General features: G+C 39.2%; 1 protein-coding gene and 1 long non-coding RNA gene across 2 annotated transcripts in view; both read left to right on the forward strand.

Moving 5' to 3' along the window:
- The window catches only part of LOC118925897 (uncharacterized), a 39934-nt gene extending 31883 nt beyond the window's left edge, over positions 1-8051 (forward strand). Inside the window, exons 2-3 of the long non-coding RNA XR_005030233.2 lie at positions 2610-2690; positions 4344-8051. This is a non-coding gene — a long non-coding RNA (uncharacterized LOC118925897). The remainder of the gene's footprint in view (positions 1-2609; positions 2691-4343) is intronic.
- Positions 1-14240, forward strand: part of PDE6D (phosphodiesterase 6D) — a 46414-nt gene extending 32174 nt beyond the window's left edge. Inside the window, exons 2-5 of the mRNA XM_036912244.2 lie at positions 10115-10203; positions 10797-10922; positions 11636-11741; positions 13480-14240. Coding sequence (XP_036768139.1) covers positions 10115-10203; positions 10797-10922; positions 11636-11741; positions 13480-13561 — 403 coding nt within the window. The 3' untranslated portion in view covers positions 13562-14240. The remainder of the gene's footprint in view (positions 1-10114; positions 10204-10796; positions 10923-11635; positions 11742-13479) is intronic.
- The last annotated feature ends 991 nt before the right edge of the window (positions 14241-15231 follow it).

A 15231-nucleotide genomic window follows, 5' to 3' on the forward strand; every position in this document is an offset into this window, starting at 1 on the left:
ATCCAGTTTGTATTTTAGGAATATAGCTGTAGTCACAGTGTATTAGGTTGTAACGGCTAGACTAGTGGTAGGTACTTCAGCTTTACTGCACGTAAGAATTGCTTTTTAAAATGAATGTTACCAAAATTGCAGGTATGCTTTGGTTATGTAACTGTACTCCTATTATGTTAATGTGTGTGTGCAATTTAATTAGTAGTTTAAAACCTATACATGATGAAGTTACTCTGCAAGAAGATATGTCAAAGAAATAATCAATCTTCCCAGGTTTTCTTCCGCCTGCTACTTCTGTAGCTTTTCTTCTTCCTTCCTAATTACAACCCTTAAATAGAATTTGTGCCTCATATCAAATTTACCGAGTATCATAATTCTTCCAAGCGGTAAAGATACCTCAAGACAAATGCTGGGCATAGAAGCCACAGGGCATAAATATGCAAAAAAGTAAAAAGCTAACCTTTTCAAACAATAAGGCTTCTCTCTCACTTACCAACTTTACATTTCCCTGTATGGCCCTGGAAGATGACTGGTTAGCCAGAGACAGGTAAGATTCCTCAAGGGAGGAACAACCTAAGACAGGCACAGTCGCAGGGGGGCCATCAGGTGAGAAATTGGGGATCAACAGAGGTGAGGCTTAGAACCTCACCCCCCCTGTTCTGAGAGAAATCTTCTGCATACGTGGATGTTTTATTGCCCGTGTCTAGCTTGGATTAACACATAGTCTACAGGCACACACCTGATCATCTACATTTGCTCTCTTACAACACTAAACTATGTTTTCTACCTTTATCTTGTATCTACCTACCACTTCAGCATTTTATTAAAAATAATAATAATAAAGAGAGAAATGTGGTATCCACATATAAATCAAGTATAAAAATCAAATAAATATTCATATTTGAACTGACTGTTTATAGTTCATAATGCATGAGCAAAACCGAAAGTTTCTGTGATGACTGCCCTTGTACTGTTCACCATGTAACTTATTCACTATGTAAGAATTTGTTCTCCATGTAAGAACTTGTTCGTTATGCTTCAGAAGATTGGAGACTGACGAAAATTAGGCTTGGGGTGAATTAATGATTGTGCATTGAGCATTGACTCCCCTATACAGAGTTTTATTGTTGTTAACAACCATTTGATCAATAAATATGAGAGATGCCCTCAAAAAAAAAAAGAAATGAATGTTACCAAGCCTCACCTGGAGAGATTGTGAGCTAAGTAGGTCCAAGATGAGTCCTCAGAAACATTTTTAACAAGATCATCAAATCATATTTTGAGAAATAATGGACTAGAGATCGAAGGAGAAAAATCAGTTGGGAGGATGGAGCTAGAGGGTATTATGCTCAGTGAAATAAGCCAGGTGGAAAAAGACAAGTATCAAATGATTTCACTCATATGTGGAGTATAAGAACAAAGAAAAAAACGGAAGGAACAAAATAGCAGCAGACTCACAGAACCCAAGAATGGACTAACAGTTACCAAAGGGAAAGGGACTGGGGAGGATGGGTGGGAAGGGAGGGACAAGGGGGAAAAAGGGGCATTACGATTAGCAGACAAAATGTTGGGGGAGGGACACGGGGAAGGCTGGACAACACAGAGAAGACAAGTAGTGACTCTACAGCATCTAACTACACTGATGGACAGTGACTGTAACGGAGTGGCGGGGACTTGATGATGGGGAGAGTCTAGTAACCATAATGTTGCTCATGTAATTGTAGATCAATGATACAAAAAAAAAATCAGTTGGGAGGCTATTGTATCAGCAATGTAAAAGAAAAAATGCTTTAAGAAAACTAGCTGAACAGAAAGTGCCAAGAGGAAAAAAAAGAAAGAGAAGAAAAATATTTTCTAATAATTTTTCTTAAAGAAATCTACCTAACTCTTAATTTTAGTTAGTATCAGTCCTGAGTTCTGTGTGAAATACCGGTAAAGTAGAAAACCAGGAGGAATTAAAATTAGGTTTTATTTAAAATGCTAAAAACTAAGGGAGACATCCCTTCCTTTTATTTATTTTTAGGTACTCAAACCCCTCATATATAATTTCTGTTCTCTGTATATCAAATATTAGTAGATAAGCATTTAAAAATTATAAAAGTACAATTAGGTCTTATCTGTACTCTTAAAACAGGTGAGGATGCGAGAAGGGACACAGATTAACATATGAGCAACACGAAGGATGCTAGCATATTTTCTAGGAACCATAAGGTTTTGAGTGAACAAAACCAAAAGTCAAATGTTAATTAGTACAACTAAGCTTTCAGTGACTTTTCCCTTAATGAAGATTATGTAGCATTTGAAATAGTATGTGCTTTTATTAATGAATTTGAAATAGCTCTTAAGAAATTACTTCCATAATTTTTTTTGCTTTTCCAATTCTGAATAATTATGGTATAATGTCCTATATTTGCGTCATGTTTTTTAATTATATAAAACATTTTTGTTGGCATTTCATACAATCCTGCAATAACCTTAAGGTTTTGGTATTATTGTAGTTTACAAACTAAAACTCAGGTTAAATAGCTTATCTAAAATCACACAGCTATTATATGGTAGAAACTGGACTCCAATTCACATGTTCTGCTCTGAGCCAATTTTATTTTCCTCTCTCTCAGCTCTTCCTTGTAACTCTACACTGATATACCCTATGGTCTCTGTCTTCCCCCACAATCCAAGTGAATCCTTGAGACTTACAGGTGAGCATTTAAATAAATATTTTTAAGCAGATTGCTTAGTGTCGAAATATTTTCACGTTGGAAATAAAAATTTAAGTGTCAGCACAGTCATTTGATAATAAAACCAATTGTATGGATATAAATAAATAATTGAATAAAAAGTAAATAGGAAAAGAGACAAATCTTTTCTGCACAATCCCTAATTATTCATATAGTTTCTTGCCTCAAGGAGGTAGAACACAATTCCCCACCCCTTAATTTGGGCTGTATCTAGTGGCTTCCTTCCAATAGTACAATATGGAAAGGAGTGAAAAGATTATCTTTACAGTGGAGAAACCTGAGAAGCACTATCTCAGCCAGGTGATCAAAGTCAACATCAACAGTGATGTCATGTTGATGGTATGTACCCTTGACATGATGGGGTGAAGATGGCACTTTACCTCAGTGGTCTTCTTCCCAAAAACCCACAACCCAGTCTAATGTTAGAAAAATATCATACAAACCCCAACCTGACCAGTTCTCCTCAACACTGTCAAGGTCATCAAAAACAAGGAAAGCCTGAGAAACTCTTAGAGCCAAGAGGAGCTTCAGGAGACATGACAACTATATATAACATGAGATCCTGGATGGAATCCTAGGTCAGAAAAAGAACATTAGATTAAAACTAAGGGAATCTGAGTAAACTGTCAACTTTAGTTAATGATAATGGATCGATCAATATTGGCTTATTAGTTGCGATAAATGTAAGATGTTTTTAGTAAAAGAAACTAGGTGGGGATGTATGAGAACTACTATTGTACAACTTTTCTCTAAGCCTAAAACTATTCTACAATTGGAAGTTTATTTTCTTTGAAGGACTAGAATAGAATAACACCTGACAAACCAGTTCCCTTTGTAGTGAATTGTTAAGAATTGAAATGTTATATATCTTCCATCCCTAGATTGGTAATCAGGATTTGAGGTAATAGCTTTAGAGAATTATCTCAGTTTCATTGAGAATTATCCAGCTTGAGTATGAATTATTTTGAAGAAGATGAATAAGTTAGTTCTTTGGTTTTAAGTAGAGGAAACCCCCCAAATTGTCAGAATAATGCCCTAATATAAGGTGACGCTGAATTGAAGGTTATCTCTTATCTTCCCAATGAAAAATATTTTTAAAAAGGGATGTGGATGGAATAGACATATATTTTTTCACATACATATTTAAGATCATAAATTTTATAAAGCAATATATGAATTTAGAAATATTGTCCCCCTCCACCTATTATTTTTTATGAAACAATATTGCCCACATTTTTTATATATGACTTTGATGTCAATACCTGGCATATAGTAGATTTTAATAAGCATTTATTGAATGAGTGATAGTTTGAGATCAGATATATGGAGAGCCCTGGATCAGTTTGTGAGCATTCATTGAAGGTCTTTGACCAGGAAAGTAACACACCAGAGGAGGAGTAGGATCCAGCCTCTTCTCAGGGAAGATGTCTGCTTAGGGTAGGCCAGTGTTGGCCAGGTGTTGGCGTGGAGAACACGGGCAGGAGCACACAGGCAGGCTCCTCAGGCAGAGGATACTCCAGTATGTGGACAAGGAGAGAGGAAGTCCTTGCAGCTGGAGCATGTAACTGGTAGCCTTGTAAACCGTGGAAAGGTTTGTTGTGTTTTGTTTTTTAGACAAAGGAAAACCAGTAAATTGTCATCTAATTTACAGTTTTATGAAACTACTTCCTTCTGTGAAGAGAATGAATTTGAGGAAGAGGTAAGAATGGAAGCAAGGAAACCATCAGGAGGGTAGATAAGAATAAATAATAGTAATAATAATAATAACAATAACTAACACAATGTTTACCAAATGGCCAGGCACTATTCTAAGTATCTTACATGAACCATCTTAAGTGTGCTATCCAGTTAGCACTCTCTTTCATTCTCAACAGTACTGGGATTTAGAAAAAAGCTTACAGAAAACTATGAATCAGCTAATTAATATTTTCAGAGAGACTTAACAGTCTTCTTCTACCTATCAATTGCAAACCATTCTATGAAGGCCACTAACCTAGATAACTCTATAATATAATATGAAAGTAGGAAAAACTGGACTCTCATCTCCAAACTTCCTGAGCCTCTTCTTTTTTGTTCCCTTCTGCCCTGGCCCTGTGTCTTGTTTCTGAGTTATATATGTGGGCATTTCTATTTGTCTCTTTTTCTCAGTGTGTATTTTCCCTTCACTCTTCCCTTGTGTCTCTTGCTTTCCCTCTGTCTGTGTGGGTTCTGTGTTTCTTTGCTCTTTCCCCTCTTCCTTCCCCATTCCCTCTATCCTACTCTAATCCCTTCCCCTAGTCTCCCTCATTCTTCCTCCTCCCTCAACTGACCAGTGAGGTGCTGGCATGTACAGTGTAGCTGTTCTGTTTAACATATAAAATTGATTTCCATTTAGAACTAAGATTTCCAAGAGCTAGTGTACTCATTCCAAAGTGCTTCTAGATGATTGTTAAAAAAAAGAATAATTTTAAACTATTTTATCATTGTGCCTGTGTTCACATCTCTCAAGGAGATTTACTTTTTTTTCCCAATCCCCAAGCCTACTTGTCCCACTCTGCCACCACCAACCTGCCCGCTCTCTTCTGTACCTCGGGTCTGTCCCCAGCTCCTGTACTGGACTGCACCAAAATCAGACCACATCATATCTGTTCTTTAAACAGAAGAGGATTGATGTAACCTTCCGTGTTGAGCCAAGTCCCTTTTGTTCTTCCATAATGTTTATTTTAGTTAACTTCCTTTTTTCTTCTCTCTTAAGGCTTGACACTTTACAAACTATTGATTTAGCTCTGAAGCCAGTTGTCTGGGCTCTGAAGCTTATATTTAAGATGCTCTTACTTTTTCACGCAAGAGTGCCTCTCTTGTCTGTCAGATTCCAAGGGAGAGACTACCAGGGACAGCTCTCCTCTGAGCAGAGGCTTCCCTTGTAAAGGAATGTCTCTTTGTGTTCATCTTGTGCATAAATCACCAGCGAGCTTTTAAATGAGAAAAGACCTTGCTGACCCAGAAGGTGGTATTTATAAATAGTCCTCCAGTTCCCCCTCCTTAAAGCTTGTCCACCTAATCCTCTCCTCTCTCAAGACTGGAAGTGATTTGACCCTTGAGTCTTAAAACTCAGGCTCTTCTTCTGTGAAAAATCTGGTTAGCAAGAAGCTGTTAAAAATGTTTTCAGCCAGATGAGGATTTAGCCATCAAAGCTTACTTTCCACTTCCAGCATTTTTAGCCAAATATGCTTTCTCCTTTGAGGACAAGCTTTTATCAGTTATTATTTTAAGACACCAACCTCAGTAATTTTTATTTCTTTTTACTAATAGGCTATCGTGGATTTGTATTTTCATGATTTATAAAGCTGTTCCCAAATGGCTGCATCTCTACTATGAACTAAGAGCTGTTTTCACCTCTAATTTACAGAACTTGGAGGGACATCATTAGCTGGAAGTTCCATGTGCATTTCTCTAATTTTGTATTATTTATTGAAGATAAAATCTTACAGGTTTTGTTAGGATTATAATCTGAAGCACATGATAATAGATACTGATAGTTTTCCAGATTAGGGTGCATGCTGGAAATGCCTAATTGTTAAACTGGCCAAAGATTTTTTTTTTTACTATATTTCCCAAAAAGATAAATTAAGTCCTTAACCTGATTATTTATAAGAGAAGAGATACTTATATTAGGAAGATAAACCATGTATTTTTAGCAGCTTCTCTCCCTTGCTATACAATGAAGGAATCTTATATTCAGTATTCACTATTAGAGAGAACACTCTAATTTAAGACTCTTTCTTTTTACCTCCTAAAAGACTGAAGAGTAAGTCCTCATCCCAGAGGTTTCTTTGCTGACCTGGGCCAGTGGCAGTAATGCTTTCCTGGAAGCTGTGAGGTCTGATCCACAGCTTGTGAGGGGAGCCCCTTCTCCAAGGCTTTTCTTGCAGTAATTTTGCTAGCATGCCCCACTTGTATGTGAACCTTGAACTTCAGGAGTAATTTTAGTTTTGTTTAATCAAGAAAGTCTGGCTGAATGTCCAGTCCAATGTGGCTGAATTGGTATGTAAGAGACTATCTGTAGAGAAAGAATGGCAAGCATGTATGGGGCAGGTTGAGTGAATTCTGTCATCAGAAAGCCTTGGGCTTAAATGTCTGCAGCAGTTCTACTTAGATCTGAGCTCAGAGTGGACTGGCTGGAGCAGTAGTGCCTTGTTTTACTTCTCCAGCTGGAGACGCTTTCTCTTGATATAAGAAAAACACAGAATGGGTAAGCACATGTGTGTTAATTGGAATTGTAAGACATGGCCTAAGCAAGTATGTATACTTTTGACTTGTTTTAGAATTTAGTTGTTAAAAAAAGTGGAGTTTAGAAATACAAAGCAGGGGAAAGAAACCATGTGGGTGTAGAACAGCAATATGTAGCGGTCTAGTGAGCATACGAGGAGAGTTTGCTAGATTGCGCTCATTGAGAGGAGAGTGGACAACCAGCACAACTTCAGAGCAGTGGTAGGTTCACTCACGGAGAACAGCACGAACAGGTCGGGGCCCAGGAGGTTAGGGCAGCCGTCATGTTCAAGGCACGTTACTGGATAACCTGTGGTTATATTTGTGGCTTTTCTCACACAGCAGCATAACTTAGAAAGAATCTCTCTAGAGGGTTAAATGTAGTGCCATTACATGCATAATGATGCTGCTCTACCATGTTCAGGGCTCTCCACTGCAAGCTACCCAAACAATGGGAAAAGCTGAAGGCTCTCTGGGCCTTTCAGAATTGACAGGCAATTTGGAAGACCAAGACTGCAGCCACCTCTGCACTAGGGAAAGGTCAGGTTGGCATACCCACTGCCTCACCCTGAAAAGCTGACTTTACTCAAGTTCTTGTGTGACTACAGCTTCAGGGACCCAGAACTAGGTACCCTAGGTAAGCCTAGGTCTTGTGCTTTCCCCCAGCTGCCCCAGAACCGAGTACAGAAGGATCTGGATCTTCTAGTTGCTGTGGTGCAAAGCCGTCACTGCCTCTCATGGGGGAAGGGAGGCTGCAGGGTGCTGTTGGGAAGAGGGTTTGGTTGCTAGGCAGAAAAAAAACAATACATGTAAACTGTATCAGCTGTATTTATCAAAGCTCAGTCTCTTTACAAATATTAACCACCTTTTTTAGACTTAGTCTCCATGCATGGATAATATTAATTTTCTTTCCCTTTAATGATTTGTCCATTTTTTAAAAATTGGAACTATCCTTTTAAATGGAGTCTTTATTGTTACCAAAGTTGTATGTGTACCTCATTTAGCGTCATAGTTGCACTGGCTTCTAATGAAGAAATGTGTTTGTTCCAAGTTCACCCATCCCTATTTTCTACTCCCCAGAGAGAATTATTTTCACTATTTTCAATTCTTTGTAGCTAACTTATTTGATATTTATCTTACTATTTCTAAATGTGGCTGTGTCTTAATTTCCCACTCCAGTAAATGAGTTTTGTTCTTTCTCAACACTTCGTGCCTGACTACACACACACACACACACACACACACACACACACTCTCTCTCTCTCTCTCTCTCTCTCTCTCTCTCTCTCTCTCTCTCTCTCTCTCTCTCTCTCTCTCTCCTCCTTCCCCATCCTCTCAGGAGAATTATATTGGATGCATAGTCTGTTTTTACTGTTATGACTATGTCAACACTGTTTAATGAAACTATAGTATACTGTGACTACTTATTTCTTGCGGTACCACCTTTGATTTTTCCCTGATATTAATATTGTCTTAGTTTTTTATCCATTTGCTTTGATTTTTCTGTACTTCTACTTTAACCCTCAAATTCCTTAATTGTATAAACCTTCTTTCTTTATAAACAAATTAGAATTTATGAATTCATCTTCTTAAAACAAAATCTCTCCCTAAATGTTCTGACCTGCTGTTGACCTGACCCTAGACTAGTCACCTTCCAGGCCTGTTCAAGAGCTATTGTTCTGGGGTTTCCTTCACCTCACTCCAAAGACTGCTTCACCTGTTTCTTGTTTTAGATCCCTTGTTTCCTGAGTCCAGTGTCATCATCTTTAACTTCTTGTTGTTTTGAAAGAGCATATTATCATTAGTTTCTTGAGAAAGTAATTTTTTAGTTCTAGGAATCATTTCCCTGAGAATTTTAAAGGTGTTACTCCATTTCTTTCTACCCTGCAGAATCCCTGTCGAAAAGTCTGATTCATTCTGATTATTTTTTTTCCCTTTCTGATTTTGACTCTGTATGTGACAACTTGTTGTCCCTCTGGGAGCTTCTCTTTGACCTTGATGTTCTGCAAGTTCACAATGATGTGACTTGGATGGACTTGCTGGACCCTGTCAATCTGGGATGGTTTCTTGAATTAATGCTTGATGACTTCCTCTTCTTGTTTTTTCTGTTCTTTCTTGAACTCTTGTTAGTTAGATGTTGGACCTCTTAAACTGATGTCCAGTTTTTGTATCTTCTCTCTCCTACCTTATATCCTTGTGGTCTTTTTCTGTTTCTTTCTGACAGAGTTTCTCAACTTTGTCTTCTGACCTTACATTGAGTCGCTTGGTTCTGCTCTCAAGATGTATATTTTTCTAGCATCTTTTTTCTTCTCTGAATGTTCTCCATTTAAATAATATTATTGACTCATTTATTATGTGATGAACAGTACAGAAACTAGAAAATAAAAAATACTTAAAGACATTTTCTGACTGAAAAAGATTATCAATTGCCCAGCCTCAAAAGTTGTAACTTTGAGCCTGCAAAAAATCACCTAAAATATATGAAATTCGATTGTATGTAATTTTTAGTGTCTGGAAAGGTTATGTTGTCTCTGATTGTTTTTTGTTTGTTTGCTTTTAATGCTCCTTTTTGAAAGTTTGTATCGTCTATAGTCTCTTTTTTCTTCTAAGTTGCTTTGTTCTATTTGTTTTGGTCTGTCTTTGGTAGTAAATGCTTTTTTGACTTTCTGATGATCCTTGGCTCTCTTCTCATACTTAGGAGCAGGTTACTAAAAAAGCTACTTGAGAGCTCTGGACTTGTGAGTAAAGTTTATGGACTGTGATCTTCACTGTAAGGGATCTGCCTGAGATGTTTCCTGGGATGCCTCTCTTACCTGTTTCTTTTGGTCTTTAAGGTCACCTGGTCAGATTTGTTTAACATTTTTATTTTGCACTGTTCTTTTTCCACCTCTTCCTTGCGGTTTCTAAATGTGTACTGTCTTTGGGTCCTTATGTTATAGAAAAAGTATCTCCTCTGGGTCTTTACTTCTTCCTTTAGATGCCATTTGGATTCCCCTACACATTTTTATTTGCTTTCATGATATTCAGCAGTTATCTGAAAAGTAAAAACAAGAGTTGGTAGGAGCAAATCTGAGGCACCTAGGATGTACAGTAGGATTCCCTTTCAGTGCCTTCTTTTCCTTAACATATTTGATCAGAAATTGGATGAACCTTCGGGATGCTGAGACAGGGAAGATACTCTGGCAAGGAACAGAAGACCTGTCAGTCCCTGGAGTGGAGCATGAAGGTATTCTCTTTTGTCTGCCTAGGGCTGCGATACTTTGATTCGGCAGCAGGGCCTAGGTTTCAGGGAGCCAAGTTAATACAGACCGAAAGAGAGGGCAAGCCCTGGAGGTACAACATGTTAACCCCCTTGTCACTGAGATTTCTAGCCCATCTTACCCTTCTTTCTCCACTTTCAAAACCCCACTCTGTGCTGAAATTTTAGTGTTAGAACATACCTAAAGATATGAACTAAACTAAGATCTCAACTGAAAAGAAAATTTGCATTTTTATCTCCCTGAAATCAAAGAAAAACTAACGGGTTAAAACCAATAAGAACAGACTAAAGAGAGGATGCCCATTCAGCCCCCTTCCTGATGAGAGTGAGGCCCTCAGATGCACTTAATCTGGTGTTCCCTGAAGATCTTTCAGTCAAATGCACTAAACCAATTGGGGATCTCTGCCTTTATTTTAAAGGTGCAGTTCTGTTACCAAGGCATTCTCTGAAATTTAGCATAGATAATGTGTGCTCTAAATCAGCTCTAAGAAGAAACTCCAAGAACAGTAGTCATGTGGTTTTCACTTAGAATGGCTTCACTATTTCTTTTTCTTTACTAGCCCGTGTTCCCAAGAAGATCCTCAAGTGCAAGGCAGTGTCTCGAGAATTGAACTTCTCTTCAGCAGAGCAAATGGAAAAATTCCGCCTGGAACAAAAAGTTTACTTCAAAGGGCAATGCCTAGAAGGTATTCTGCTACCGACATGCCTGAAATCCAGGGTTAAGGTGCCAGGAACAAAAGGCAAAACTAAGTGAAACTAAAGCACTGCTTTGATGACATTCATCTTCCAATTCTGTTTGTGATAGGATTCCTACTCCCTAAAAGATTGGGGACCCCCAGTAAGAACAAAAACAAACTGTCAGTACAGGGCTTTGAGCCCAAGAAAAGGGTTTCTGGTGCGCCTGGGCTGTGTGCCTGCTTTGTCCCTGGTACGGCATTGTAACACGGTCACGCGGAAGCTGCTGATTAGGGCCTGGTACAGCGCCTCTATACAGTCTCACACAGATTTGACTGGCAAGGCCACTCTGCGTTGAGTTTTCACCATGAAGTATAAGAGTGTACATATGTGTTCTTAGAGCTGAAATCCCAAGTGGAAAGGCCTGTTGTGTACTAATGTTTATAATGTACATCCAGCCTACTTCTGAGAAAACATTGCTTCTTACACATACCTACCTACTGGCCCTAGCCCTTTACACCCCAGAGCATAGGAAACAGGCCTCTGGTATGCTTCAGAGGGCAGCTCGAAGGAGGTTTCCCTGTCCTTTCTTATGCTCTGGCCTAGGAGGTTTCTCAAGACTTCACTGGTGGTTTTCAGGGTAGGAAGATCACTGTAAAGGAGGGATCAGGAACCCTGAAACTGTCTGGGGTGCCCACTCACCCGCTTGTCCTTCTTCCTTCAGAATGGTTCTTCGAGTTTGGTTTTGTGATCCCTAACTCCACAAACACCTGGCAATCCCTGATAGAGGCAGCACCCGAGTCCCAGATGATGCCAGCCAGCGTGCTAACGTGAGTGGGCAGGACGCAGGAATGGTGGGGTGTGTCTAGAGGCAGGCATTTCAGGAAGGTGGGACTCATGGTCCCACTCAGCAGGCAACCTAGGTTGAAAATAAGGGGAAAGAGTATTCAGGGTATTGGAGTTTACAGGTCACTGACTTTTGTCATATGAAAAAGACAGTGTGATAGAATGGAAAGAATAAAAAACTCCACACCTTTAATTCCTGATTAACCCTAAGTAGCTGTGTAATCTCAGACAATGTTTTTACCTTTTTTGGTCCTTATTCTTCTCCTCTCTAAGCATAGAATTAATAATTTCTTTTCACAGAGGTGTAGTGAGGATAAAATGAGATGATACAGAGAGAAACTGGCATATGATATATATTATATCTATGCAAATTTGCCCCCTTTCCTGACTACCAAACTTCTGGTACTCTACTCTTTCGAATGGCCTTTAACAGAATCTGGCAAAGTCCTAATTTTGTTTTAGAGTATGATGTTTGATTATGATTTTGCAGACTAGTTTACCATTTTAATAGCTATGCTTCTTGCACAAGAAATAGTTTGTCCTTTGCTCAGTTTGTCTAAAAACACTGTCAATAATTGCCCACCTCTCATCTTCTCTTCAAAAGATACTAAGTTTTCAAAGGTTTCAGTAATAATGCCTACTAATGATTTACAAAGATAATTGTGTAATATTGGATGTCTCTTTAAATGGTTCCTTATGAAATCCACATGGAATCTGTAAATAGAGGTTATTTTCTTTATAAGTCTTAAACAGATTTTTAATTGTATTAGGTATTTTTATATTCAGTCATCAGATCTTGAGTTCCTTATTTACCTATTACCTACTTTATAATGAATTGCCAGCAAAAATCTGTCTGCTGGCTATTCCTTACCAGTGTACTATATAGAAAGGCATTTTTTAGATTTTACTAACCTTCCTTTGACTTCTTGGCCAGGCCTAATTTTTTTTAGAACCCAAAATCAGTACCTCTGTTTCCCTTAACTTGGTTCAAGAGTGGTTTGGTTTGGAAACACTGAGATACCCACCAAGAAAAATGAAAGTCCACTCTGCACAAACCAGCATATCATTTTGCCTTCTTTCAGTGCAAGCCATAGGAACTGACTGACCAACAAGACAGGGTTGAAAGGGTAGGGCTGAGACTTGGAGAACTTGATATATGCCCATGGCAGGGACCCGTGGACAGTTTCCTCAAAAAACAGCCAAATTATATTGACCCAAATTATATCCTGTGCCCTGTCCTATGCCAGGTTGGGGAGGGGCCACTTGACTGACCCATGGACTGGAGATGGGGTAGTTCCCCAAAAGAAGAGCAGAGTGCTATTACCCAAAGTGAGGAAAATAGGTGCAGGCCAGGCCACAGATGTCCACTAGCGTGGGTATTGTAGGGAAAGGTACCACCCCTGAGGTCTGCAAGTTTCCATGGGTATCAGAAAGTCAGTTGTATTTAGCACCTATGTGCAGAGCACTCTAAGGGCTTAATGTACCAAGGATTAAGACATGCACTCTCCTGATTTCTGAACTTGTGGAGGACAAACCTAGTCACATAAGTTGAAAGTCATGTTAGAATTCTAACCCCATAGGAACACAGATTTTAATGTCCCCAGGCCAACATCTAGGTGGGTGCATGTGCCCGGGCCTAGCCAACCCAGATTGAAACCACTTTGTGGAAATGATATCTATTGTCTAACACGCTACTCTTCTGCCCTCTCTTCTTACTTGTAGTGGGAATGTTATCATAGAGACAAAGTTTTTTGACGACGATCTTCTTGTAAGCACATCCAGAGTGAGACTTTTCTACGTTTGAGAGAAGAATGTGTATGCTTTTCAAGAATTTGGGTTTTTGGGGGGGAAGGAGGAAACTGTTTACATTTTTTCCTCCACACATTTGATTTTTGACACTTCCACCCCTAATTCCTCTATGGCAAAACCTGCCTGCAGCCGCCAGGGGACCAGCTCTGTGTAGGTAACAGATGACTTTTTTCTTTCAAGCCACCATATTCCACTGACCAGACTAAACTCCCAACCCCAGACCAGGGCAGAGGGTGTGTCTGGACTCCTTCCCAGGGTGAACACGGGGACAAACATACCAGAGCCTATACTGTTCCCAGCTCTGGGGAAGAATGTGTGTGCATTTTAAGAATTGGGGATTTTGGGGGGGAAAGAGGAACTTTACTTTTTTCCTCCACACATTTGATTTTTGACACTTCCACCCCTAATTTCCTCTGTGGCAGAGGGTGTGTCTTGACTCCTTCCTGGGGTGAACACAGGGACGAACATACCAGAGCCAATGCTCTTCCCATCACCCTCCCTGCCTCCTCCTTGGGCCCTGTAGGTTTTGGAAAAATTCATGTTCTTGACCCATGTTTACTTTTTTCCTACCATTTCTATTTCATACATTCTCATACATTTAACCTGTAAAATAGACTGTGATATTATTATTACATAATGATTTAAAACATATGCATTAAAATGTTCCTAAAGTCTTTAGCATGGCACTGCTTTCATCTCTCCTTTTTCTGGAACATGAACATGGCTCCATGATGGGATATATCAGGCCCTAGGATCACAAGAATGTTTTACTCTAGAGAGCAACAGACAGATCGTAGGATCCTGAAAGCTAGCTCCACTGCTGCTTTCGAAAGATGTACAATGTACCAGAACAAGACCCATGACCTTAACATTTGTCTTTTCGATATGATATTTAGCATTCTCTTCACAACATACATGCACCCTTTGTTTTGTTGTTAATTTTTTTCCCTTCCTTTATAATTTGCATTTGCTCAAGATGTTTCCAGAAAGAGTAGAAGTTCTAAATTGGTAGAGTAGGGACTCATATCACTAAGTGAGAGAACAAAAGTTACAAACTGAAGAAATCTCCCTGAAGCTAACTGAAGAATGATGGGAGGCCTTAAAAACCAAGGTCAGAGGAAGTCAGTGTGGGGAAAAAATTATTTTATCTGCAGTGCTTTCGAGTCTGATGTAAGAGAGAAAACTAAAAAGGGTTCTTTTCTAGGAACTTACCTCTGAGCCACCAGTAGTCTTCACTGTCCATTACAAAATACCAACATTTAAAAGTTGCCCCACAGTAGTCTGAAGCCAGAGGGGAGGAGACTATGCCAAGAGACAGGCCTCTTGTCCAGCCCCTGTCCCTGGTTTCTCACTCTCCTGTCTGCTACCAAAAGATCTGTTTGCACCTGTGGATAGGGAGGAGAAGCAGTATATTTTTAGTATACTATCACCATCTTTCAGTGATGATTCTATCGCATTAGATCTGTTATCTTCAAAAACTAATTTTTAAATACCAAAGATAATAAAAAAACAAGCATTTCTGAAAATGCCTTCTGTTTTCTCAAAGTGAACCTGTCTCCTTCCCTTTTCCTGAACCATATCTGCTCCCCAGAATTCCATCAGGGAAGGCTCTCAGAACACATTCGAATGGAGAAAGGGCTTCCCAGAGAATGCTTCCCCACCTGC

The sequence above is a fragment of the Manis pentadactyla genome, chromosome 6 (assembly GCF_030020395.1).
Source record: "Manis pentadactyla isolate mManPen7 chromosome 6, mManPen7.hap1, whole genome shotgun sequence".
Lineage (NCBI taxonomy): Eukaryota > Metazoa > Chordata > Mammalia > Pholidota > Manidae > Manis > Manis pentadactyla.